The sequence below is a fragment of the Trichomonascus vanleenenianus genome (assembly GCF_965637985.1).
Source record: "Trichomonascus vanleenenianus strain CLIB 3782 genome assembly, contig: TRVA0_020S, whole genome shotgun sequence".
Classification (NCBI taxonomy): domain Eukaryota; kingdom Fungi; phylum Ascomycota; class Dipodascomycetes; order Dipodascales; family Trichomonascaceae; genus Blastobotrys; species Blastobotrys vanleenenianus.
In genome coordinates this window covers 218,593-241,457 of record NW_027481867.1, presented here as the reverse complement: position 1 = coordinate 241,457, position 22,865 = coordinate 218,593, and the positions used below count along the sequence as shown (strand labels likewise).

At 49.3% G+C, this 22,865-nt stretch overlaps 10 protein-coding genes across 10 annotated transcripts; 5 read left to right on the top strand and 5 right to left on the bottom strand.

The window, feature by feature from the left end:
* Positions 1-406: 406 nt before the first annotated feature.
* TRVA0_020S02630 (transcription activator GCR1-like domain-containing protein) lies at positions 407-1,510 on the top strand (the record flags this gene model as incomplete). The annotated part of the gene is made up of 1 exon (XM_076685030.1): positions 407-1,510. The coding sequence occupies one exon, from the start codon at positions 407-409 to the stop codon at positions 1,508-1,510; it is 1,104 nt and encodes a 367-aa protein (XP_076540848.1).
* A 904-nt stretch (positions 1,511-2,414) lies between these two features.
* On the top strand, positions 2,415-3,392 carry TRVA0_020S02608 (uncharacterized protein; the record flags this gene model as incomplete). The annotated part of the gene is made up of 1 exon (XM_076685029.1): positions 2,415-3,392. One exon carries the CDS (start codon positions 2,415-2,417, stop codon positions 3,390-3,392), a length of 978 nt encoding a protein of 325 aa, XP_076540847.1.
* A 492-nt stretch (positions 3,393-3,884) lies between these two features.
* On the bottom strand, positions 3,885-4,751 carry BIM1 (microtubule-binding protein BIM1; the record flags this gene model as incomplete). Its single annotated transcript, XM_076685028.1, has 1 exon — positions 3,885-4,751. One exon carries the CDS (start codon positions 4,749-4,751, stop codon positions 3,885-3,887), a length of 867 nt encoding a protein of 288 aa, XP_076540846.1.
* Positions 4,752-5,091: 340 nt separating this feature from the next.
* TRVA0_020S02564 (uncharacterized protein) lies at positions 5,092-5,580 on the bottom strand (the record flags this gene model as incomplete). The annotated part of the gene is made up of 1 exon (XM_076685027.1): positions 5,092-5,580. The coding sequence occupies one exon, from the start codon at positions 5,578-5,580 to the stop codon at positions 5,092-5,094; it is 489 nt and encodes a 162-aa protein (XP_076540845.1).
* A 388-nt stretch (positions 5,581-5,968) lies between these two features.
* On the bottom strand, positions 5,969-7,513 carry GAL2 (sugar porter family MFS transporter; the record flags this gene model as incomplete). The annotated part of the gene is made up of 1 exon (XM_076685026.1): positions 5,969-7,513. The coding sequence occupies one exon, from the start codon at positions 7,511-7,513 to the stop codon at positions 5,969-5,971; it is 1,545 nt and encodes a 514-aa protein (XP_076540844.1).
* A 938-nt stretch (positions 7,514-8,451) lies between these two features.
* TRVA0_020S02520 (arabinan endo-1,5-alpha-L-arabinosidase) lies at positions 8,452-9,606 on the bottom strand (the record flags this gene model as incomplete). Its single annotated transcript, XM_076685025.1, has 1 exon — positions 8,452-9,606. One exon carries the CDS (start codon positions 9,604-9,606, stop codon positions 8,452-8,454), a length of 1,155 nt encoding a protein of 384 aa, XP_076540843.1.
* Positions 9,607-10,343: 737 nt separating this feature from the next.
* TRVA0_020S02498 (alpha-N-arabinofuranosidase) lies at positions 10,344-11,879 on the top strand (the record flags this gene model as incomplete). The annotated part of the gene is made up of 1 exon (XM_076685024.1): positions 10,344-11,879. The coding sequence occupies one exon, from the start codon at positions 10,344-10,346 to the stop codon at positions 11,877-11,879; it is 1,536 nt and encodes a 511-aa protein (XP_076540842.1).
* Positions 11,880-12,912: 1,033 nt separating this feature from the next.
* Positions 12,913-14,918, top strand: TRVA0_020S02476 (uncharacterized protein; the record flags this gene model as incomplete). The annotated part of the gene is made up of 2 exons (XM_076685023.1): positions 12,913-13,000; positions 13,054-14,918. The coding sequence occupies 2 exons, from the start codon at positions 12,913-12,915 to the stop codon at positions 14,916-14,918; spliced, it is 1,953 nt and encodes a 650-aa protein (XP_076540841.1).
* A 1,142-nt stretch (positions 14,919-16,060) lies between these two features.
* Positions 16,061-19,324, top strand: CHS1 (chitin synthase 1; the record flags this gene model as incomplete). Its single annotated transcript, XM_076685022.1, has 2 exons — positions 16,061-16,079; positions 16,134-19,324. 2 exons carry the CDS (start codon positions 16,061-16,063, stop codon positions 19,322-19,324), a joined length of 3,210 nt encoding a protein of 1,069 aa, XP_076540840.1.
* A 551-nt stretch (positions 19,325-19,875) lies between these two features.
* On the bottom strand, positions 19,876-22,122 carry AFG3 (ATP-dependent metallopeptidase FtsH/Yme1/Tma family protein; the record flags this gene model as incomplete). Its single annotated transcript, XM_076685021.1, has 1 exon — positions 19,876-22,122. One exon carries the CDS (start codon positions 22,120-22,122, stop codon positions 19,876-19,878), a length of 2,247 nt encoding a protein of 748 aa, XP_076540839.1.
* Between the last annotated feature and the right edge of the window lie 743 nt (positions 22,123-22,865).

Here is a 22,865-nt window from a genome sequence, read left to right as displayed (position 1 = left end):
CGCTTGTGGGTGGCTTTCACTTCAAAGTTATGGAATAATCTTCTGAAATCAATTGGTCTACAGTACCGGGTACTTTGGCTAGAATTACAAATGTACCTGTAATTACGGGTCTATGGCAAGCCTGTTCAAAAGCTACGTATATTCATTATCAAATTCTTCAAATTCTTTAAACTTTTTACTAATCTACTTCCGTTCAGGGAAGTTGATTAATTATACGAATAATGATCTACACATGGTAAATGGTGCCTTTCAGTTTACCTGGTAACGGGTTAGTTGTACCCAGTAAATGAGGTTTTGTGGTTGACGGTGGGTGGGAACGGACAATATGTTCCCGCCTTACTCGACCACGAAAAGCTGCTTAGAAGATACACCGCTAACTTAAAACTGCATAAATGGTACCGGTATAATGAGCCCCCGGAACCACAGGATAGCGAATACGCTCAGTTCGCGAATCGATAAAAATGCTCAGTCAGCTACAAAGAAAAGTATTCGCGAGCAGCTAGAAAGGATGCTCAGCTCTCAAATATCCCCAAACTACTCTGAAGAAATTAGTGCGGCTGAACTTTGGGGGGATAACGAGGATTGGTTAGATGACGACGACAGCTTGAAGTCTATAGAGGTACAAGCAATCCGCGAGGCACTGTTGACAATCAGATCGCTAAGACAGGACGCAGGCATCACGCAGGATCAGCGAAAACTGCTACATAATCAAATTGAGAAGGATAAGAAAGCGTTTGAGGGCCTGCAGGAATCAGGGAATTTAAAAAATGAAATGCCATATGTATATGCGAGCTTTGAGAGTCTGTCAAAAGGCGTCGAAGCGCTTGCCAGGGGAGTTGCAGAGATAAAAATGAGCCATGCGTCCATATTAGACCGACTGAATATCGTGGAGCCACTTGCAAAGCGAATTGAATCCGTTGAGAAAACCCAAAACAAGATTTACAGTGAATTGAAGGACCTATCAAAACTAGTTTCCAATGGCCGAAAATCTAACACCCCTGAATCTACGCCAGATCCTATACCACTTATCCCACCAAGTGACGGACTAAGACTTCAAGAACACATTAGGAGCTCACTGGAAGCGCTATCCGCCTCGCCAGAGGATGATAGAGCCATCATCGAAATGCCTGTAAGAAGCTATGACGATGATCCCCCATTCATCATGGACAGGAGTATTCAGTATGTGGCAGATGCCTATAAAGAATGGTATGAGGGAATTAACGGACAGCCATCAGTGGTTGAGTTTGATGCAATATACGGCAAAGTATGGCACAAGCGAAGCTCCGGCGATAACTCGTGGTACTACTCCCGGAAGAAGCTTGTTAACGAAATTGACTGGGCCATCAACCAAGGCTTGCCGCATTCCGATGCCATCGATGCTGCTCAGGCTCTGGTTGGCACACGCTCAGTATACTCGTTGAGCTCGTTACAAGTTGCCATACGCAAAGCTGAGAAGAATGGCACTCATGTACTAAGTGAAGCAGTTAACAAGATTCTATATAATCAGTAGCTTGACGGGTTTGATAAAATCAGTACCGGTATCTTAGAAAATCAGTAGCTCAGTGGATTTCATTATTTTTTATTTTTTTTCATATTCTACTTACCCCGCAATTAGAGTTGAGCCGCACATCCCGCGGCTCCGCCCAAATCGGGGTTTTCATCACAGGACAGAACGTGCCCACCGTCACAGAGTGTCCAACGAAAAAGGGAAGACTGTTTCGGAGAATAGCCTGAGATGAGGATGGTCGGAGGAAGAAGGGGGAAAGGGAAACGGTTGCAAATGTCTTAGAAAAAGTCCAAGAAGAGACCAAATTCAACGGGCGTAAAAAAAATTTTTTCGCATCTGCCGGACGATCATCAACAATATAAAAAAAATTTAAAACTGGTTGAATATTTCGATTTGAATATTCTCACCATTCACATTCCCCACGGGATATTTATTTTTTTACTTCTTTAGTGCGGCAGACTTTCGGGCGGGTAAAACGCAGCAGCACGCAGCAGGAAGACGAAGTCGACGTTCTGTACGAGTGAGCCATTTTTTGTGCATAATCGTTCCGCAGCCATTCTCATCTGCAACTGTTTACTGCCTTCCTTTTCTCTCACTGCTACATACACTGGTCTGGGCATATTATAGGGCGACAAATTTTCGGTTTAACAAAAAAAATTTCAAACGTTTGGAAACTATTCGGTACGAATAGAGAGATACCAGACTGCAGTACAAGGCCAACCAAAGGACACCTATTCACTTCATTCAAATACCTGATACGCGGAAATTGTAAAAAAAAAATTAGGGGGAGTGTGATTAGATCGTGAATCAACGTCACAGTGATCAATATAGCCGGTTGAATAAAAGAATGACTCGACCAGGTACCGCTCGACCACGACGACCAAGTGAGAATAGCTTGATCCCGACCATGGGGACTACTACGACTACGACTACGACAACGACTACGGCCAATTATAAGGCCCCGAAGACTAATCCACAGCAGCTGCAGAACACGTATCTCGCCGAACAGGCTGCGGCCCCAAAGGGCGGCTTTTTGTCGCGAGAGTTTGTTGCTCGAAGAATTAGCGAGGGCGAAACTGGACGACTTAAGGAGGAACTCAAGTGCCAGGCCTGCGGCAAAGGTTACAAACATATCTCTTCTCTGGCCAAGCACTTGTGGGAACACACTCCAGAATGGAACGTAACCTCGAAGTTGCTCATCTCGAAGCACCAGCAGGTGCAGCTGCTCGAGGCAGCATCTATTCTCGTGTCGATGAACGAGGAGGAGGCCAAGGACGCAGCGGCTAGCGCTCCATCTGGCCAGATCCAGTTTTCCACTCCGAATTATGCTAATCAATTAGACCCACAGCAACAGCCAATCAGTGTACCCCCTCCTAGTATCCCTATGGCTTCTTCCACTCGTCCAATCAGCAAATCACACTACCAAAGACGAGGGTCTGTCTCCGGCAATTCGCCTCACCTCATGTCTGGCTTCCACTCTTACCACAATCACCACGTCCATCACCACGCCCATCACAACCATGGCCCCCACCACCATCACCACCACAACCACCATCAGCACCGGTCCTCAATATCCGGTACTCATTTGTCTGGCTCTGTTACTGGGCGTTCGCCAGTAGTTACGGATTCCCTCCTAACACAGGACTACAACCTTTCCGCCTCGCTCTCCTCTGTCAAGTCTCACCACCCCACGGGCGCTGTAGACGACTACGAGGCGCTTGCATCCCCTTACCAGCGAAGCCGACGTATGTCCCACTTACGAAACTCGCCAGCAATGGCTGATGACGACGAAGATGATTTGGAGTCATTTAGAAACGAGCATTCGTCACTTTCTCCCCCTGACGACGACGAGAATGATGGGGCAGTATTTGGCGAAATGGACTAACTTTTATCTTCCGTCTAATGTTATTTGTATTTATTGATATATAGGTGGTACCTAATGTATATAATTTAGAAAGCGTACTAACAGCTCATCGCTATAAATTCGTGACATCTGTGACCTGTTTTCTTGAGCAATTTGAAATCTTCTTTTATTTTGTACTCCTTTTGTGGTTGGAAAGGTAATTAAAGTGTCTGACACTGTAATGAAGCCAGTTTGAAGATTTTGTCACACTTAGATTTGCGGGAAAAGACTGAAAATGACAAACAGGGCGTATAAATTGATACCAAAAAAAAAAAAAAAACCAAAAATGTCAACCATGAAATGCTTAATACCTGCAGTAGCAGTATCGGTAATCAGCAGCACCCATAATAGTTAAACGACCTGCAGTGATAGTACAGTATCGTTAATCAGCAGTCCTATAATAGTTAAACGTTCATTAGTGTATACACCGTAATCTACCAATTCGTAACCAAGCAAAAATATCGCTTTGATTTATTAGAATGTCTCCTCAGTCTCAAACTCCTGGGTTGGGATCTCAAAACCCTCGGCTGTTGAATAAAGAATTGTCTGGATCTCCCGGATCAGTTGGCTATGCGATTTGTCCTTCTCAGCCTCAGACTCCTTCGGTTCACTATCGAGCTGCTCTGCTGCAGTCTGAATAAGTACTTCAATATCTCTCAGCTTCTGGAAGTAGAAATCCCGCTCCGACTCAACGAGCTCTACTGCCTGCGCCAACTCCTCGTTCTCCGTCTTGAGTTCCTCAATTTTGTCCCGCGCCGCATTCAGTGCGGCGGAATTCCCAGCCCCGGTCCCTGAAGTGACCCGCTGTGCAGACATTGGCCGGGCAGCACCAGCAACACCACTACCAGCTGCCCTGACCGGCGCTCCTGAGCTCCTCGACGGGGCTGTGCCATTCCGCGAGCTGGTTATAACTGGCCTGGTGCTGGCAGCAACAGTGCGGGATGCCGGACGGGCGGATCCGCCCATAAGATTGGGCGCAACAGGTGACTTCCGCCGCGACACTGGATCGTATTCATGCTCTGGGAAGTGCTGGTCCCAGAAACGGCGGGTCCACTGCAGAAACTCTAGGTTGTCCTGCATTCGGCACTTGACCAGCTTATCCATGGGAATAGCACGGTCTATCTTATGCCTGTTGAAAACCAGCTGGAGCACTTTGAAGTTGTTGAAATAATCATACTCCGTGTTGGCATCGAATTTGACCTTGTGCATTGGAACGTCCAGGAATATCGAATCGTATATTTGGCAGAATATGGCTCCATTCCCGCACTGTTCGACCTTGGAAACGTTCAGGAGCAGGAGCTCATTGACCCAGTTAACCAGCTCCTGTCGTGACTCCGCCATCTTAAATTATTTTCGAATTTTTCAGGTGAAATATGGTATTTGATGGGGTTTGAACCGGTGGTTGTCTAGTAAACAAAACGGCCGCCCAGAACGCGAGAAGTGTTCCACACACGCGTCACCACCTGCGCGCGCAGGCTTTCGAAGCCGCTCTATGTGCGGCGCATTAATACTTCGCATAGCGTATTCATTTATTTCAACTATCGAGGAACGTACAGTGCAGCAGTGTGAAGGAATAAAAAATTGGTTACGTGAATTTGTGAATGTTGGACCGAGTGACTGGTAAATCATGGTATATACACCGCCCAGTACATATACCGGTGTAGTACAGATACTGCCATTGTTATAATTGTAATGTGAGTATGATCATATCTCGCATTTGTTCTCCGTTTTCGAAAATGGGCTCTGGGTAGTTCAGTAGAAAGAAATCGCGTCTAATTCCACTGCGGACAAACCCATTTGCCTCGTAAAAACGTAGCTGCTGGTACCCCGTATCCGATGTTCCGACCTCCAGGCGCTGGTAGCCGTTATTTCGAGCGAGATTTTTGATGTAGTTGAGAATATACTTGCCAATTCCTTTGCTTCTCCAGTGTTCGGCGACGGCTATATTCTTCAACTCTATTTCCTCTTTGCTGTTCTCTTTGAGTGCAAATACTGCTATAGCATCCGCGCCTGCCTCGGCTGATGTTTTGAGCATATACACGTCGCACTGGAAAATGTACTTGTTTATTGCTTCAACGGTCTCATCCGCTTCTAACAGAAGCTTGTATGGCACTTCGTCCTTCGCGCATTTTACGATCGTATATTCCATGGTAAAGTCTTTAGTATTCATGTCACATAAACAAAAATATCAAGCCAGATTCCAAAGCACGGTGTAAATTATCGGCACCAATAGCATTACGATAATAGATCTACGGCGCTATGCCAATGCCCGGGGTTGTGGTGATGAGAAGTGCTGACTCACGTTTAAGACATGTATACGTAGGACCACTTCAACATATGTAAACTAACCATAGATCAAAGCCATGCAGGATCATTTGGTATTTCTGAGGGACCATAACCTCTCTCAATATAAACTGAATATATCAAGACTCAGGTTAGTTAGAAGCGTGACATTTGTCAATTCCAAGAATACAAACATATATTGAAGTGTAGCATTAACCCAGGTAACAAAATATAGACCATGAAGGCAGTATTAAAAACAATAAACATCTTAAAGATTAAGCCGCAGCATTCTCCCTAGACTCCGCATGTTGCTCATCTTCAACGTGAGACCGCTCGGTCTTGAGCTCGAGCTGGTGGGTCTGGGTGTTGAGCTCCCCCAAGTAATCCTTCTGCATCTTAGCAGTAGGCACGAACCACGGAGTATCTCGCCACAGAGCATCCATCAACTCGAGTGGTGTCTTGCCAGTCTCTGGAAGGAAGGCCCAGAAGAAGAGAGCATTGGTGAAGTTGCACACAATAAAGAGATAGAAGTATCGGTACCCAACGTTAGCCATCGCCTTGTCGGTAACCTGGCCAATCATGGTGTTAAATGCAAAAGAGATCATACTAGAAAGAGCAACACCTTTGGACCTGGTAGCGAGATTGAAGCTCTCAGCAGGGATAATCCAAGAGAGAGGGCCACAACAGGCACTGAAGATGAAGTTGTACATCCAGGTAGATGCAATGAACCCAATTTGTGCACTTCGATTGTTGGTCGTACCAGCAGGGAATTTAGCCATGAGGACAGTTGCCACGATGAACATCACGGAGTTGCCAACCATGCCAGAGATGAGCACCCATCGTCTACCAGTGTAGTCAATGAGCAACACGCAGAACGCCTGCGCGATGAGGGCAATGATGGAGTTAATAGACTGGAACAACAATGTTCGCCCAGTGCTGAAACCAATCTGTGCAAAAATGGTCGGAGAAAAGTACTGGATGGCCGAGACACCGGTCATCTGGATTGCGGCCTGGATGGAGGTGCACAGGAAAACACGTCGGAAGTTGTTCTTGTCCTTGAAGAGCTCCAACCATGCGTGAGTAGCCGCGGCTTTCTCGAGCTCGACCTCTTCGCAAATCTGAGCGTACTGGACTTTGACAAAAGCATCCTCAGTATCATCCCGAGCGTGGAGCTTAGCTAGGGTTTTGAGGCCTGCCTCGAGCTTCCCCTTTGCGATAAGCCAACGCGGTGACTCGGGGAAGAAGAAGATGAGCAGTCCAAGGATCCCGGCCGGGATAACCTGGATACCAAGAGGGACCCGCCATTGGTTGTTGTTAGTTGGGCCGAAGCCGAGGTAGCAACCATAGCCAACCCAGCTGGCAACCAGCGCTCCAATACCCAAGAAGAACTGCTGCAAAGCCGTCACCCGGCCTCGGATAGATGGATGGCACAATTCAGCCTGGTAAAGCGGAACAATCATACAGTAGATGCCAACCCCAAAGCCTGCAATGAATCGTCCTGCATGCATGTATGCCAGGCTCTGGGCACCAGCCTGGACAATGCCTCCAATCACAAACATAATTGTAGCTGTCACGATAGTGCCTCGTCGGCCAAGGAGATCACTAGTAAAACCAGCAGCAAAGGCGCCAAAGAAGGCACCACCGGTGAAAAGGGAAACGACGGCACCACTCTCATTACTGGTGGGATGGAAGGACGAAATGAAAGAATTTGAAGCGACGACCTGGGCAATTACACCCAGATCATACCCATAGGTGAACGAGCCCAATGCTGCGAAGCAACTGACCAAAAACTGGTACCATTTAGGCGTTAGGAAAGCCATTCTGATTCTGCGAAGTTTGCCGTCTTCAGATCACGGTCTTATCCTGCGTTTATATATAACATGGGCTGTGGGGGATAGATTGATCTTCCCGATCGTGCATGTCTGTTTAGGGTCTACAGGAGTCTTTGGAGTACCCCACAATGTGCCTAACGAGGATTTATCGGATTAATTGGAAAAATCATGCTCCCGGTACGTTCTCAGGTGTCGACAGGCAGATCCATAAAAGACAATCATCATGATCTGCATTGCGGGCAATGCACATTTGGTACCATTGCCAGACGATCCTGCCTGCGGAACTTTTTTTTGTCATTCGAAGCGGTCCAAAAGGCACAATCCAAGAGGACGTTTCAAGACGGTTCCAATATAGCCTTTTTTATTTTTTTATTGTCAGGAGACGGTACGCAGATGGGCTCGTGCCGTTCGGATTGTCTCAGTCACATTCATGCTCCTCTCATGCTTCTGGTACACTCCGTGAATTTTTCGCCGAGGGAGCGAAATATTATATCGAATTATTATATTTCGTCCGATAAATCCATAGTACGGTATATCAGCTACCAGATTCTAATTATGCTATGCGGGAAAAGTGTAAATGCTGAAGACGATCAGATTTTCTGTCTTGATACAACTCCGTTTGGCGGGGAATTGCAGAGGTACCGGTGAAATACCACTTTCATTACAGCAACTCATTGTGCATAGAAATTGCCTATCATAAACAGTTTTGATATGTATTACAACAGTTGATCAATTAGAAAATGAAGACCCTTACATATGGGACGTCGATAGCGCGTTTAGGACAAACGAGGTCGTTCAATAGAATCCGGAATATTGATCCTCCGAACTTCTACAGTAGACATGAAAGGAAGTATTGCGGTAAAAATAAGAATAGAATTTAACTAATATACTAATAGAGCGAAGGAAAAACAAAAAATTAAACGACGTTAAGCGAGATATGGCCAGCCGTTCTTGTCATAGTTGAGATAATTCCATCCAAGTCGCTTGTCTTCATCGAGCAGACTGACTCGAAGATCGACATAGTGATAATAGATAATATCCTGACCATCATCATCAGTGAAGACGCCTTGACCACCAGGACCATATATATTACCATGAGAACCAAAGACTCGGTATCCACCACCTTCAGCCATGCTGACGCCATTCTGGTCCAAGAACGGTCCAGATGGGGACTTGGATCGTCCAACAAGGATTTTATACTCTTGTCCGGCATCAGGCAAACCAGTATTGTAACCGCAGCACACACCATTGGAAACAAACAGATAATAGTACCCGTTGCTGGCCTTGTGGAGATAGGCACCCTCCTCTGGATGAGTGGCAATTGTGCCATCAAAGGCCAAATTGACGGCCTTCTCCAAGGCGTCATCTGGAACCGACAAGTCATTATTGAGCTGTATCTGCCAGATATCGGACCAGAAAGAGCCCCACTGCAGATAGGCTTCCTGGACATTGCCCTTCTTGTCCTCGACAACCAGTAAGTTTGGGTCAATGGCATTGGACTCGCTGAGTGGGTGTTTGGCGCTTGAAGACGAAGTCAGGACAGCACCGTGGTCGGTCCAAGAACCGGGTTCCAGAGTCTTGGAAGTGGCTAGGCCGATGGATGAGTCCAGGCTGCCGAAAGTAGACACGGCATAGTAGCAGTAGAACGTGTCTCCGACTTTATGCACATCAGGGGCCCATGGATCAGTGTTTCCACTGTTGTCAATGATGCTGGATTTCTCGAGCACGCTGCCGACTTTCGTCCAGGGGCCATACATACTTGGAGCTTTGGAAATGGCAACCAAGTCATGGGTTGAAAACGAGTAGTAGCTGCCATTGAACTTGACAATGGACGGGTCGTGAACATGAACTCCTCCCCAAGGCACGATGGTACCAACGACGGGGTTAGGCAACGGCCAGCCGGGGGTGTCAATGACAGTGAAATTTGGCGTGTGCACGTAGGTACCACCCAGGGAGTTGTTGAGCGAGTTGTACACGGACGAATCGAGGATTCCACGGAATCGATTCAATGCACCGGAAGAGGTGTCTTTGGCTGCTGTCAGTGTCGCAAGAAGAGACACAGCAATGGTTTGAGCTAGCATTCTTGTTTCCTGTTCTGATACTTTTCTGGAACTTGCAATGAAACTAGCTCATGCTTAAGTATCTGATTAATCGGAATTATCGCTTCATGGATGTGGATATATCGGTCCACTCCAGCACAGTTCAATTTGTGAAGAGAGGTTCTGCTCATGATTATCTCTCTCCGCATTACACGATATCCCCGGCTTCAAAAGATTTTCTTTCATGGATCAATGAAACTAGCACCAGGGCACATGCATGCTCCCGTTCCGTTAAAACGGTGTATTTATTTTTGCTATTTTCCCGAGTCGTGTCTACCCCACATACCCCGCTGCTCGATAGGTACAATGTCTCAATGAGTAACAATATGCGGCTATAGTCCCGATGCACGAACGTATTCACAAATGCAGATCTAATAGCCAAATTACCGAATTGCACTCTTAAATCATCTTCTACATCAAATATAATAAGGCTATTATAACAGATATATAATACTGTTGGATTGAAATGCAAATAACCCATATATATCCGCTGAACTCTCAAATTGGCCCACCCCACTGTGAGTACCCCGCTGATTTCTCCTACTGCATATAATTGCAGTGTAGCCGTTCGAGTGCCGCAGGTGGGCCGGTTCGACATTTCTCCGAAGACTAGCCCACGTATCGGCTATATTGGAGCGCTGGGCAATGCCCTCAAGAAGGGCCATTTAAGGGCTAGAAAATACAGCATAGACTGTTAATCACAATTTTTTTCCATTGTTATGTCGGAAACTGCTCAGACTGTAGTGGAATCGCCAAACAGTACTGCTGCTGTAGTCAAAGTGGACTCGGACCGAGTACTCGGAGACATCAATGACAACATCTACAGCGGGTTTGTCGAACACATGGGCCGATGCGTCTACGGTGGCATCATTGACTATGAAGACACCAATGGCCTGACCAATGAAAAGGGGCATCGTACCGATGTGGCTGAAGCCCTGAAAAAGATGAAGATGCCGGTCGTGCGGTACCCAGGCGGCAATTTCTGCGCCCAGTACCACTGGATAGACGGAGTGGGGCCAAAGGAGAAGCGCCCCAGGCGCGTAGAGCTTGCCTGGCTGAACGAGGAATCCAATCGATTTGGCACAGACGAGTTCATGGAGTGGTGCGAGGCGATGGGCTACGAGCCCTACCTCTGCCTCAACATGGGCACTGGCACTCTGGACGAGGCCCTGGCGTGGCTCGAATACTGTAACTCAGATGGTAACACGTACTACGCCAACCTGCGGCGAAAGAACGGGCGAGACAAGCCGTACAAGGTCAAGTATTGGGGCCTCGGAAACGAGATCTGGGGCCCGTGGCAGGTCGAGCAGGATACTGCTGAGCACTACGCTAAGAAGGCGTATCAATGGGGCAAGGCGCTGAGGCTGCTGGACTCCAGCATCAAGTTGGTTGCGTGTGGATGTACTGGCTTCGATAAGTGGGACATTGAAGTCACCCAGAAGCTGATTGGCATGGTTGATTTGTACTCAATTCATTTGTACACCTCAAACGGCGACTACTACAAAAATGTGACTGGACCGGCTGCGGCTGAGCGAGGCATCCAGATCGCCTCGCGGCTCATTGATCTTGCAAAGATCACTGAAAACAAGCCCAATGCCAACGTTAAGATTTGCTTCGACGAGTGGAACGTGTGGGATCCGGTCAAGGCCGAAGGCCAGTACGGTGCTGAGCAGGTCTACGACCTTACGGACGCGTTGGCGGTGGCCAGCTGGCTCAACGTGTTCATCCGGCAGTCTCGAAACGTGGGGATGGCCAACATTGCGCAGGCTGTCAACGTTATCTCGCCAATTTTCACTTCCAAGACGGGCCTGGTGCTCCAGACGACGTACTATCCATTCGTGCTCTTTTCAGAGCACATGCGGGGCAAGAGCTTGAACCTGCATGTCACATCTCCGCTTTACAAGGGCCCGACCGAAGGGTTCACTGGCGAGCTTCAGTGGGCCCAGGGAGTGGAGCCGTACATTGCGTTGCTGGATATCAGTGCTGCGGTCAACGGCGATAAGCTGACAGTCGCGGTGGTCAATCGATCTAAGGACGAGAATATCTCTGCGCGGTTCGGCTTCGACGGCAAGTTCAAGTCGGATATCAAGGTCTGGACGCTGTATGATGATGACGTTGGCAAGAGGAATACTTTTGACGAGCCAACGGCTGTCGTACCACAGGAGTCTACGGCTAAGTTTGAGGACGTCAATACCAAGGGATACAAGTTCCTCAAGCATTCCTTCACGATGATCCAGCTTACTTTGGACAATTAATTATTCTTTTATTTAGTACCGGGGGGTTGGCCCCCCACTACGGGAGCTCGAAGGCTGGCCCTCGAATACACATTGTAGCCAATTCAACTGGGGGGACTGGGCCCCCCAGACCCCCCTGGGGCTACGCTTCGCGGAGAGCTTCGGCTCACTTAGTAATTGTCCGTAATAACTGCAGCTATAAAGGCATGGTATTGGGATGAACAGAGCATCGGTGGTGGGGGGAAATGGGCTTAGAGGACCTATACATGTAACTCTTTTTATCGGTAATAGCACTTAACACTTCGGATTAACTCGAGGGACCAGATTAGCTCTGGAAGCGCTTCCATAAACCAATTTTCTATTATGGCTGTGGTAATCGACATGTCTCTCAGCTCTTTATTGGTTCAATAAGGCACTCGAATAAGCGTTATCGTGCATTCAGGATTATTTCTCTAGCATATGTACCCTATTACTGGAATTACTCACAAGAATCGATAATCTGGTCTGATATCTTAACTGTTACTACGGCTAACATCTTCCAGTTTACATTGTACGGGTGACCCCTCCGAGACCTCAATCTCAACATCTGAACCATTGCTGGTACCTATGCCCACCATTCAGTCGCCAATACACTACCCAGGTACCCAAGCTAAAGGTACGTCAAAGTATAACATAACGAAATTAAAATAAAGTCTACCAGTTATGGTACAGTAATAAAATAATAGAAATAATTTATCTCTGTTAAATCCATCTCCATAGCGTATTACACTGTAAGATCTAAATCTACCGTAAATCTCAACGGTGATAATTTTTTTTCTTTTCGTTCGGACCTACCCCGCAGCCTAAAGACTGGGCGGCATCTTGCTTTTTCTCTTCTATATTACACCCTACGTACTGCAATAACTGGGGTTCCAAGATATACCGGCCTCTTTCCTTTCGTCGTACGAGGAAATCGTTTTGAATGAATTCGACAGGGACCACGTTGCTCGATGTGGTCAGCCATGACCGGGCCACATCGAACGAAGGCTCTCAAGAGCCTCCGCCTTCCACCAAAATGGTCAAGCGGGTGCGCAAGGCCTGCGATAGGTGTAGCAGCGCTCGAACCAGGTGCGACGGTAAACAGCCATGCCAGCGATGTAGTGGTAAGTTTATTCCCCCCTCGAGAGCGTGAGAAGGAAGGACTAACGTTTTGGAGGAATGGCGGTGGCCTGTGAATACACGCGACAACTCAAACGAAGGGGCAAGGGAAGCGATTTGTACCCTACCAAGTCCAAGGCCCGAAAGACCGAGACTTCTACGGCGAACGGAACCGAAGCAAACGGAACCAGTTCCCTTCCGCCGCCCTCGGCTCCTCCACAACAACCGACAGTGTACCTGGATAGCACGGTGGGGGCGCCTTTTGGTGATGCAGCGCACTCGTATGGACATATTGGCCATAGTGGCGGGAGCTCCACCTCTCCCGGGGCCAGCTCCACCTCAGAATACAATAAGCAGGAGTTCTTTGGCGACCCGCACTTGGCCCACGTAGTAGGCTCGCCTTCGGGCCCTATGATCAGCGAGTCGGCGTTCAACAGCCCGCGGTGGATCAACTTGAACACTCCGTTCCCGGCTGAGCTCTTCACGACCGGGTTCGAAACCAAAGAGCGCCAGGCGCTATCATCCACGCTGTCCTATCCTGTACTCAATGCTGTGGCACACCAGCTCTCGTTTATAGACCCCGAGCTCGTGGCGGACCTGCTGGTCGTCTACTTTTCAAACACGGTGTACGGCGTTGCGCCGATTATCCGGCGGTCTTCTATTCTGTCGCTAACGAGTCCTCGGCAATGCAGTCCCGCCCTGTTATTCTCATTTCTGCTCGTGTCGGCCCATGCTTCGGACCACCCAAAGATCAAGGCGACCCCGTCTACGCGAGAGAAGATCATTCACAAGCTGACCGATCTGGTTATTAGAAATCTGGGGCCTCTGCAGGAGATCAGCGGGCAGGGCACGCTCGACGATATCATTGCATGCATCCACTTGGGCATTGTCACCTCGGCGTCCGAGTTCAAGGGCGAGTCCATGAAGTGGTGGAACACCGCCTACAGCCTGGCACGAGTTCTCAAACTCAACATAGAAAACGACCAACTAGATGAAGAGAGAAGGGAGGAGCAGAGGAGATCGTGGTGGCTCTTGTTTTTAGTTGACAGGCATTTGGCTCTGTGTTACAATCTGCCTGTGTCTCTGGATGAGACGGAGTGCCTGGACCTCTATGTACCGCTGGACGAAACGGTTTGGGTCGGAGACGAGCCGCTATTACCTACAGAGTCCAATACTGAGCGTAAAAAGGGCCCGCCGTTCGTTGTTTACAGCACAGGTCTGTTTGGCATGTATCTGCCATTTATGGTTCTGCTTGGGCGTATCCTCCAGATCCACTTCATGACTCTGAACCCGCATCTCGATCACAAGGAAGAAGTAATTAAGCTCTTCAAGCAGAGTTTTCTCACTCGTCTGGATGCGATGGAGCGGTCGGTAGAGGAATTCATGGCTGACTCGCCGAATCCCAGCATATACTCTGTCACCTGGAAGGAGTACTGCCGGTGCTACATCCATATATTCCACATCCTGGTGCAGGGCCACTGGGATCCCATTAATCTCATGGACTCGATCCCGAGCCTGCTTAAGACGCAGGAGTTTGGCGAGTGCGTCAAGCACTCGATCCTTGCCACCAAATGCCTCGAACGCGTTCTCACCGTCGACCCTGATCTGCGGCTCATTCCATACTTCTTTGGCATCCAGCTGCTGCTTACTGGTGTTACTCTGCTGTGTGTAGCGGACCATCTTGACAAGGACATGAGCAATGAGATACGCTATGCCTGCGAGGTGGTGGTTCGAGCTCACGAGGTTTGCATCGTCACTCTGAATACGGAGTACCAGCGTAATTTCAGAGCCATTCTGCGTGGGGCCATCCAAGCGTTTGTCTTTCCAGAGCTCGCTGATGGCCTCGAGGAGCGTCGCGCTCGGAGGCGCGAAGTTCTGGCATTGTACAGGTGGTGCTCCGGACGAACGGGTCTAGCCATCTAACCAATTCCATTACCCATTATAATTTATTACCTTCATCCGTTTGTTTTCCGCCATTTTTGTGGTCTTCGTTTGAACAAGAAGTTTCTGCTCCCCAGTAAACTACGTACCCCACTAACCAGCAAGGTTAATGACGAAGCGGCCTATTACATTTCATGGATTACTACTGTACCACTATCAGAGACTGTTTGGCTAACTTACGGCAGTCCTCTGTAGTTCCATGAAGGCTTCCAAGCATGATATCATTTAGCTTCCAACTTCCAACTTCCATCTTGGGTTAGTCACTAACCTTTCAAATACCAGTTCACTTCGGCATGTTATGCTGAGGTATATATTAGATTTAGAGTTTAGATCGGTTGTATACTATATATCAGTTACTATTGGATTACCATATGATGTTGTTTCCTAGCGCAGCAAAACAAATTGAATCAATTGAACTCGTGCGGTATGTAATATCAATTCCGTCAGGTTACACTGGTATTCAACTGCTGGCATAATATTTCCAACCCCATAAGTGCTATACCATAGAACCTGCAGGGTTAAAAATTAGGGAGATTTAATATTTCAACGGTACCGGTGTTAATAAACACTAATCCTCAACAATATCGCTAAACCCAAAGCTTTTTTTCATCTTATCAGAATCTACCGTATTTAGCTACCAGGTAGGTACCAATACACGATGGTGCAATCGAGGCAGAAGAGAAGAAACCACAGAAATCCTAAATATAAATACCATTTAATGCCCAAGAAATAAAAATTAAAACATTCAATATCTAAAAACTAAAAATTAAACATTTTTTTAAAAAAAATTCCGCTGGTGAAAGATTGGTGTACATGATAGGCAGGTTATGCAGGTTATGGCCAGAGAGACATGTGATGTATACAGCTGTCACTTTGGCCCAGTCAAAACCATCACGAATACAGCCCCAATAACAGCTATACGAACACCATTGTCAATCAATAATTCCAAAATACGAGTGAGCCCATACACAAGTTGTATGCTAAATATATCCAAACCCGAGACAGGGTCCAGAATAAGCCTCGTTGGGTGTGGCTGAGAGGATGCACGGCGGGGCCGCATATAAAATCCTCCCAGCACGTCCCCTGGCATCTAAAACACAACCTGAACAAATCGCGAATATCGAATGAGCGAGTTCAACGGTGGTAAGCACAATTTCAGCCAAGCTAGGACCCTCACTAACTAATTCAATTGATTAGGTCGTAGACCATATCCCTCCTCTTCGGACTCTCCCCACCGGGGCGATTTCCCAGAAAACCCCGGGTACGCCTACGATGATCCATACAATGGCCAGCAAGAGGGTCATCCATCGCCTCTCCCGGCGACAACTGTGAATGGGGCCGGGGCCTACAGTCCCGAGCAGCCGCATCAGAGGCTCCACACTCCCTTGGCAGCCGCTAATCGGCCCCTGTCGCCGCCAGGACCGGGCTATGGAGGCATTGGTTCCGTTGAAACACCGGGCTTCCCTTCACCTAACCCGCTTCAACACCACGCGAACCCGTACCAGCAGCCCCATATCACGGCCTATTCGGGCTATCAGCCTCCTCCGGCTAACCTTAATGAGTACTACGATGCTCACAGGGCGGATGACTCCTATGCGGCTTATGGGGACGAGCATCTTTACCCGGGCATTGGCGGGGCCCAACAGCAGCCTGGGTACCCTATGGACGAATCGAACGACTATTTGCTCAAGCCATATGGTCAGCAGCCCTCGCACCAGCCAATTCGCCCTCCTTTTGGACACCAAGACAGCTACGGCGAGGACGGGGACGAATCCACCTTCCAGCCTTTTCCCATTGCCGGAGCGCAGTACGCGCTTAATACTTATGAGGACGACGAGGAGAGCCTAGAGTACGGGTCGTCCGAGAGCTCTCTGACCCCGGGAATGCACCCCATTCAGCCGCCTCCTCCCCATGCCGCCAGAACAGCCACCGAAGACGACGATGATTACTCGTATCAGGATGAGAACCCCTATGATCAGGACGAGCCATTGGTTCCTCCTCCTCCAGAGGGTATGCAGCCGCGTAGAACGAAGACAATGAAGCGGGTCAGGCTCTACCGGGGCAACTTGGTGCTCGACTGTCCCGTGTCCAAAAAGCTTCTGGGCCAGTTTCACACGTCGCGTAACGAGCGAGAGTTCACACATATGCGGTATTCTGCCGCTACCTGCGACCCGGCCGACTTTGTGCAGAATCAGTTCACGCTGCGGCAGACGTGCTACCAGCAGCCGCGGCAGACTGAGCTGTTTATCTGCGTGACGATCTACAACGAAGACGATATTCTGCTGGGGAGAACGCTCCAGGGCATCTTCAGGAACATCCGGCACCTGGCGTCACGACACCGGTCCAAGACGTGGGGTGCCGACTCGTGGAAGAAAGTCGTAGTATGTGTAGTGGCTGATGGGCGATTCAAGGTCCACCCGCGGGCCAGAGCGCTCATGGCCGCCCTGGGAGTCTACCAGGAAGGCTTTGCCAAGAACATCGTCAACGACCGACCTGTCACGGCGCATATCTATGAGTACACGACGATGGTGGGCATTTCTCACGTAGACAAGACTGTCAAGCTCACGACGGAAAAGACAATCCCTGTTCAAATGGTGTTCTGCCTCAAGGAGAAGAATCAAAAGAAGATTAACTCCCACCGGTGGTTCTTCCAGGCATTTGGGCCCATCCTCAACCCCAAGGTGTGTATCTTGCTGGACGCCGGTACTATGCCCAGTGATCACTCGATATATCACCTATGGAAGACGTTTGATATGCACCCCAATGTTGGAGGAGCCTGTGGCGAGATCAAAGCATACCTGGGTACTGGCTGGTCGAAGCTGCTGAACCCATTAGTGGCGGCCCAGAACTTTGAGTACAAAATGTCCAACATTCTCGATAAGCCGCTGGAGAGCGTCTTTGGGTTCATTACAGTTCTGCCCGGTGCGTTCTCTGCTTATCGCTATGTCGCGCTACAAAACGACGTAAACGGCCAGGGCCCGCTGGAGAAGTACTTTAAAGGTGAGACGCTTCACGAGGCAGGCGCCGGTATCTTCACGGCGAACATGTACCTTGCAGAGGATCGAATTCTGTGTTTCGAGCTTGTGGCCAAGCGAGGGTGCAACTGGCTGCTCAAGTACGTCAAATCGGCGCACGCAGCCACTGATGTGCCAGATAAGCTTGCAGAGTTGGTCCTCCAGAGACGACGGTGGCTCAATGGTTCTTTCTTTGCTGCCATCTACGCCCAGGCCCATTTGTTCTCCATCTGGCGGTCTGCTCACAGTCTCGGTCGTAAGCTAATGCTCCACCTCGAGTTCCTGTACCAGTGTGTCTCGATGCTTTTCTCGTGGTTTTCCATTGGTAACTTCTTTTTGGTGTTCCGGATTCTAACGGGTGCTCTCAGCGACAGCGCTTTGGGCTTTGCGCCAGGGCGCATTCTCTCCGTTGTCCTGCTGTGGATCTACTGCGGGTGCATTGTGACGACTTTTGTTTTGGCATTTGGCAATCGTCCTATGGGTACCCAGGTGTTTTACATTCTCATTGTAGCGTTCTTTGCCTTCCTCATGGCCTATCTCATGTTTGCCGCCATATACATCTCGGTCAAGTCTGTGCAATACGCCATTTGCATGAACGACGGCTTCTCGGCGAGCCTCATTTTCTCCAACGAGACGTTCCGCGACCTGGTAGTGTCTATGATGTCCACCTATGCGCTCTACTTTGTCTCCTCCTTTTTGTTCTTTGAGCCTTTCCACATGTTTACGTCGTTCCTGCAGTACCTGCTCATTTCGCCAGCCTATATCAACGTGCTCAACGTCTATGCTTTCTGCAACATCCACGATATCTCTTGGGGAACCAAGGGCGATACCGAGCAGAAGCTCGATTTGGGTGTGGCTAAGACGAACCAGGCTGGTAAGCTGGAGGTGGACATCCCGACCCATGTAGACGACATTGACTCTTCGTACATTAAGGAGATTTCGACGCTGGCCGAGCCACTCAAGAAGGAGGCCCCGAAGCCTTCGAAGGATGACGAGACGCAGGATTATTATGCGCTGTTCCGTTCGTCGGTCGTGCTGGTGTGGATGTTTACGAATTTCGCCCTCATTGCCGTTGTGCTCAACACGGCCGGATTGAGTGTGTTTGCTGACACGAGCGATAGTAGTAGCAGCAGCAACAGCAATTCGGGTAGTAGTACTGACTCGGGCACGTTTTCCAAACGAGATGCGGTATGGAACGTTGCTGCGGAGCTACTGGCCCGTGCTGACGACGACAAATGCGGATCGCTGGGCAGCTCTGGGGGTATTCGAACACAGATCTACCTGTCGGTAGTGTTGTGGGCAGTTGCTGCTCTAGCAGCGTTTAGGTTTATTGGCGCCGTTTGGTATTTGGTTGCCAGGCTTTTTGGACGATAGAAACAAGCATCTTACGACTTACGACCCAACATTTACTTTCTTTGACCCTTGAACTTTTGACCATCTACGACCATCTACGACGAATGAAGCTACTCTATCAATTACTTGTATCATAAACAACAAAATGACGATTAATAGTATATATTTATGGATCTTGTGAACAAGATCTACTTACCATGAGTTCATCTCTGGGTATTATTATACGGGACGTTTCTAATGATCTTAACTTATAGTTATGAGTTATAGCAGATTCTAATAATATGAAAATAAAAGCCATTTACAATACCATAAATCACGCTTACATGCATTTATCTACGGGGAAAATTATCTTTGAGGACTGTGAATATAAGATAAGAATTACTGGCTCTCTTGGAAGGGGGGTTTGGGGGTCCCCCCCAGCTACGGGAGCTCGAGGGCTGACCCTCGAATATCCAATTCTCCTAGTACCGCGAAGGGGAGGTAGGGGATCCCATTGAAGGTAATAAAAGGTCGTAGGTGAAATATTTACAAATTAGCAGGTCCTATGTTACAAAATCTAGCAATCCGGGGAGCTAGCATCCACCCTTGGTTTCACCAGGCTCCTTGGCCATGCTGTCTGGAGAGAGGTACTTGTCGAATGCAGCGCTGTTCTCCTTGAAAGGTCGTGGCCCGAGGATTCTAAGCAGGTCTTCACGCACAATGACCTCCTTTACCAGCAGCTCCTCGGCGACCGCGGCAACCAGGTCCTTCTTTTCCTTGAGCAGAGCAGCACACCGGTCGTGGGCCTCGTTGACGATTCGTCGCACTTCAGTGTCAATCATGCGCCCCGTCTCCTGCGAGAACGGCTCGTGGGGCGACATGGGGTTGCGGTCGTACTGCACGGTGCCCACCTTCTTGGACATGCCGTACAGCGTCACCATGGAGCGCGCCATCTGGGTCACCTTCTTGAAGTCGTCGCTGGCGCCAAGCGTGACGCTTTCGAAGTGCAGCTCCTCGGAGACTCGGCCGCCCAGAGCCATGGTCATCCGGTCCATAAACTGGTTCTCCGAGTAGAGGTAGTGCTCTGGCGGCACGTACTGGGCGTAACCCAGGGCCGCTGAGCCTCGCGGGATGATGGAGACCTTAACGAGCGGATCAGCGTGTCTCAGGAACCAGCCGCAGATAGCGTGACCAGCTTCGTGGTACGCCACGACCTTGCGCTTCTCAGCATTGAGAACCCGCGTCTTTCGCTCGAGACCAGCAATAACTCGGTCAATGGCACGCTCAAAGTACATGAGCGTCACCATGTCGGCGTTCTCTCGCGCCGCAATGAGCGCGGCTTCGTTACACACATTGGCGATATCTGCACCAGCGAACCCAGGAGTCATAGCGGCCAATTTACCAGGCAGCTCCGCAATTGACTTATCGTAGACGATCTTCTTGAGGTGGACTTCGTAGATGGACTTTCGGCCCTCGAGATCGGGTCGGTCAATGGCAATTCTTCGGTCAAATCGCCCCGGTCGCAGTAGCGCAGGGTCCAACACATCAGGACGGTTGGTACCGGCCAACACAATAACGTGATCGCTCGAGTCGAAGCCGTCCATTTCCACCAGCAGCTGGTTGAGCGTGCCCTCACGCTCGTCGGTACCGCCACCGCCCATGGGGTTCTTGCCTCGCGTCTTGCCAATGGCGTCGATTTCGTCCAAAAAGATAATGGACGGCGCATGTTCACGTGCTTCCTTAAACAGGGATCGAACTCGCGACGCTCCGACACCGGCGTACATCTCAATGAACTCCGAAGCCGAGATCGAGTAGAATGGAACGCCCGACTCACCGGCAACCGCCTTGGCCAGTAGCGTCTTACCGGTACCAGGGGACCCTGAAAGAATGGCGCCTCGCGGGATCCGTGCGCCCAGCGACTCGTACTTCTGCGGGTTCTTCAAGAACTTTACAAACTCCACAATCTCCTCCTTGGCTTCATCCATACCGGCGACATCCTCAAACCGCACCTTGACATCCGTCATCTTGTTGAATAGCCGCGCATTGGACTTGCCAAACGAGAAGATTCCGCCCCCACCGGCCCCTCCGGGCACGCTACGCCTCAGAATCCAAATAATGGCAGCAAACGTCAGCAATGAAGGCACATAGCCCATAAGCAGCCGCGTGTACTTGCCTTCGGACTCATACGACACTGGGACGCGGTCACGTGCCGCCTTGCCGTGCTGGGCCTCTTCCATGTGGCGCTCAAAGGACTCGACCGAGCCAATGGTGAAGTAGACAGGGCCCTCGCCGCCGGTCGTCTCAACACGCACCTGGCGGTTGTTGACGACCGTCAGCTTCTTCACGCTGCCACGGTCGAGGTACTGCGTCTTGAACTCCTGCCACGTGATCTCGCGGTGGAAGTAGTCCGACCCACCGCCAAACAGCAGCTGGTACACGACAACAGACCCCAGCAGGCCAATGACGATCTGGCGCCCCGTGATCTGGATTTCGACCTTCTTGATCTTATTTGGATCAAAGTTGAACTGGTTGTTATTCTCGTCTTTGGGTTTGTCTCCCTTGGGGGGTGAATGGTCCTGCTGTTGTTCATCGTACCACCGTCCAAACTCATTCTCCTTCTTGTCTTCTTCTGGTTTGGCTTCCTGCTCTCGCTGTTCGCGGCGCTTACGGGCTGCTTCCTTCTGGTAATGCTTCATTTCCGCCAGTGCGTCCGATTTCTTACGCGAAACGGACCGCTTTTTGGGCTGTCGGTTTAGCGGCGAGCCGCTCGTGAATGTCCGCACGGCCTGCGTGTACGCAGGCCTCGCTACCCGGCCACTTCTCAGCAGCGTCGCAAGCATTCTCTCTCTATCGATTCCTTTCTGGGTGGCGTTCGTTTCGACAAGGGTAAATGACCGGTCCTCGGGGCTTAATTTTTCGTCGCCCGCGCGCCCGCTTGGGACTTTTTCCCGGACTTAACCATCACCTTAGTTATCGCGTAGTACCAAGTACCGGTAGACAGCTTGCCTTAGGCGGAAATAGTAGAGTAATTAGTAATAGGGCAATTGCTGGCCAATAATTGGGGGGACTGGTCCCCCCAAACCCCCCTGGGGCACCGCTAACGCAGTGGGATCCGTAGAAGTCTGATTATCTCTGGCCCTTTCTAGATGGGAGTGGTGTATGCATGTTGATTTAATGTTCTGAACATCCCGGTCTTCTCCAGTACCGATTAATTTATATACGCGGTAGAGTTAGATAAATTAATTGCTATGACGAATAGGGTTATATTGTAATGAATATCAATAGGACAATGCCAGTAGTACCTCCTGATCCTATGCTTAAAGCACATATCCTATTACCAATTCGGCTCCCAAGCTGCCATGCTCACTATTTACCCCGGTAACGAGATTCCGAATTGATAATACTTAAGAATTGATATCAGTTACCTGATGACGTTTTTGATCAATTATAAATTGAATGCCATGTCAGGGTATCTATGTACAGTTTCTTAGTTCCTGGTACTTGCATGTGGTACCGGTATTATTCTGAGATGGACTCCAGTCAATCGAACAAATACATACATACCAAGGGTATTCCATAATAA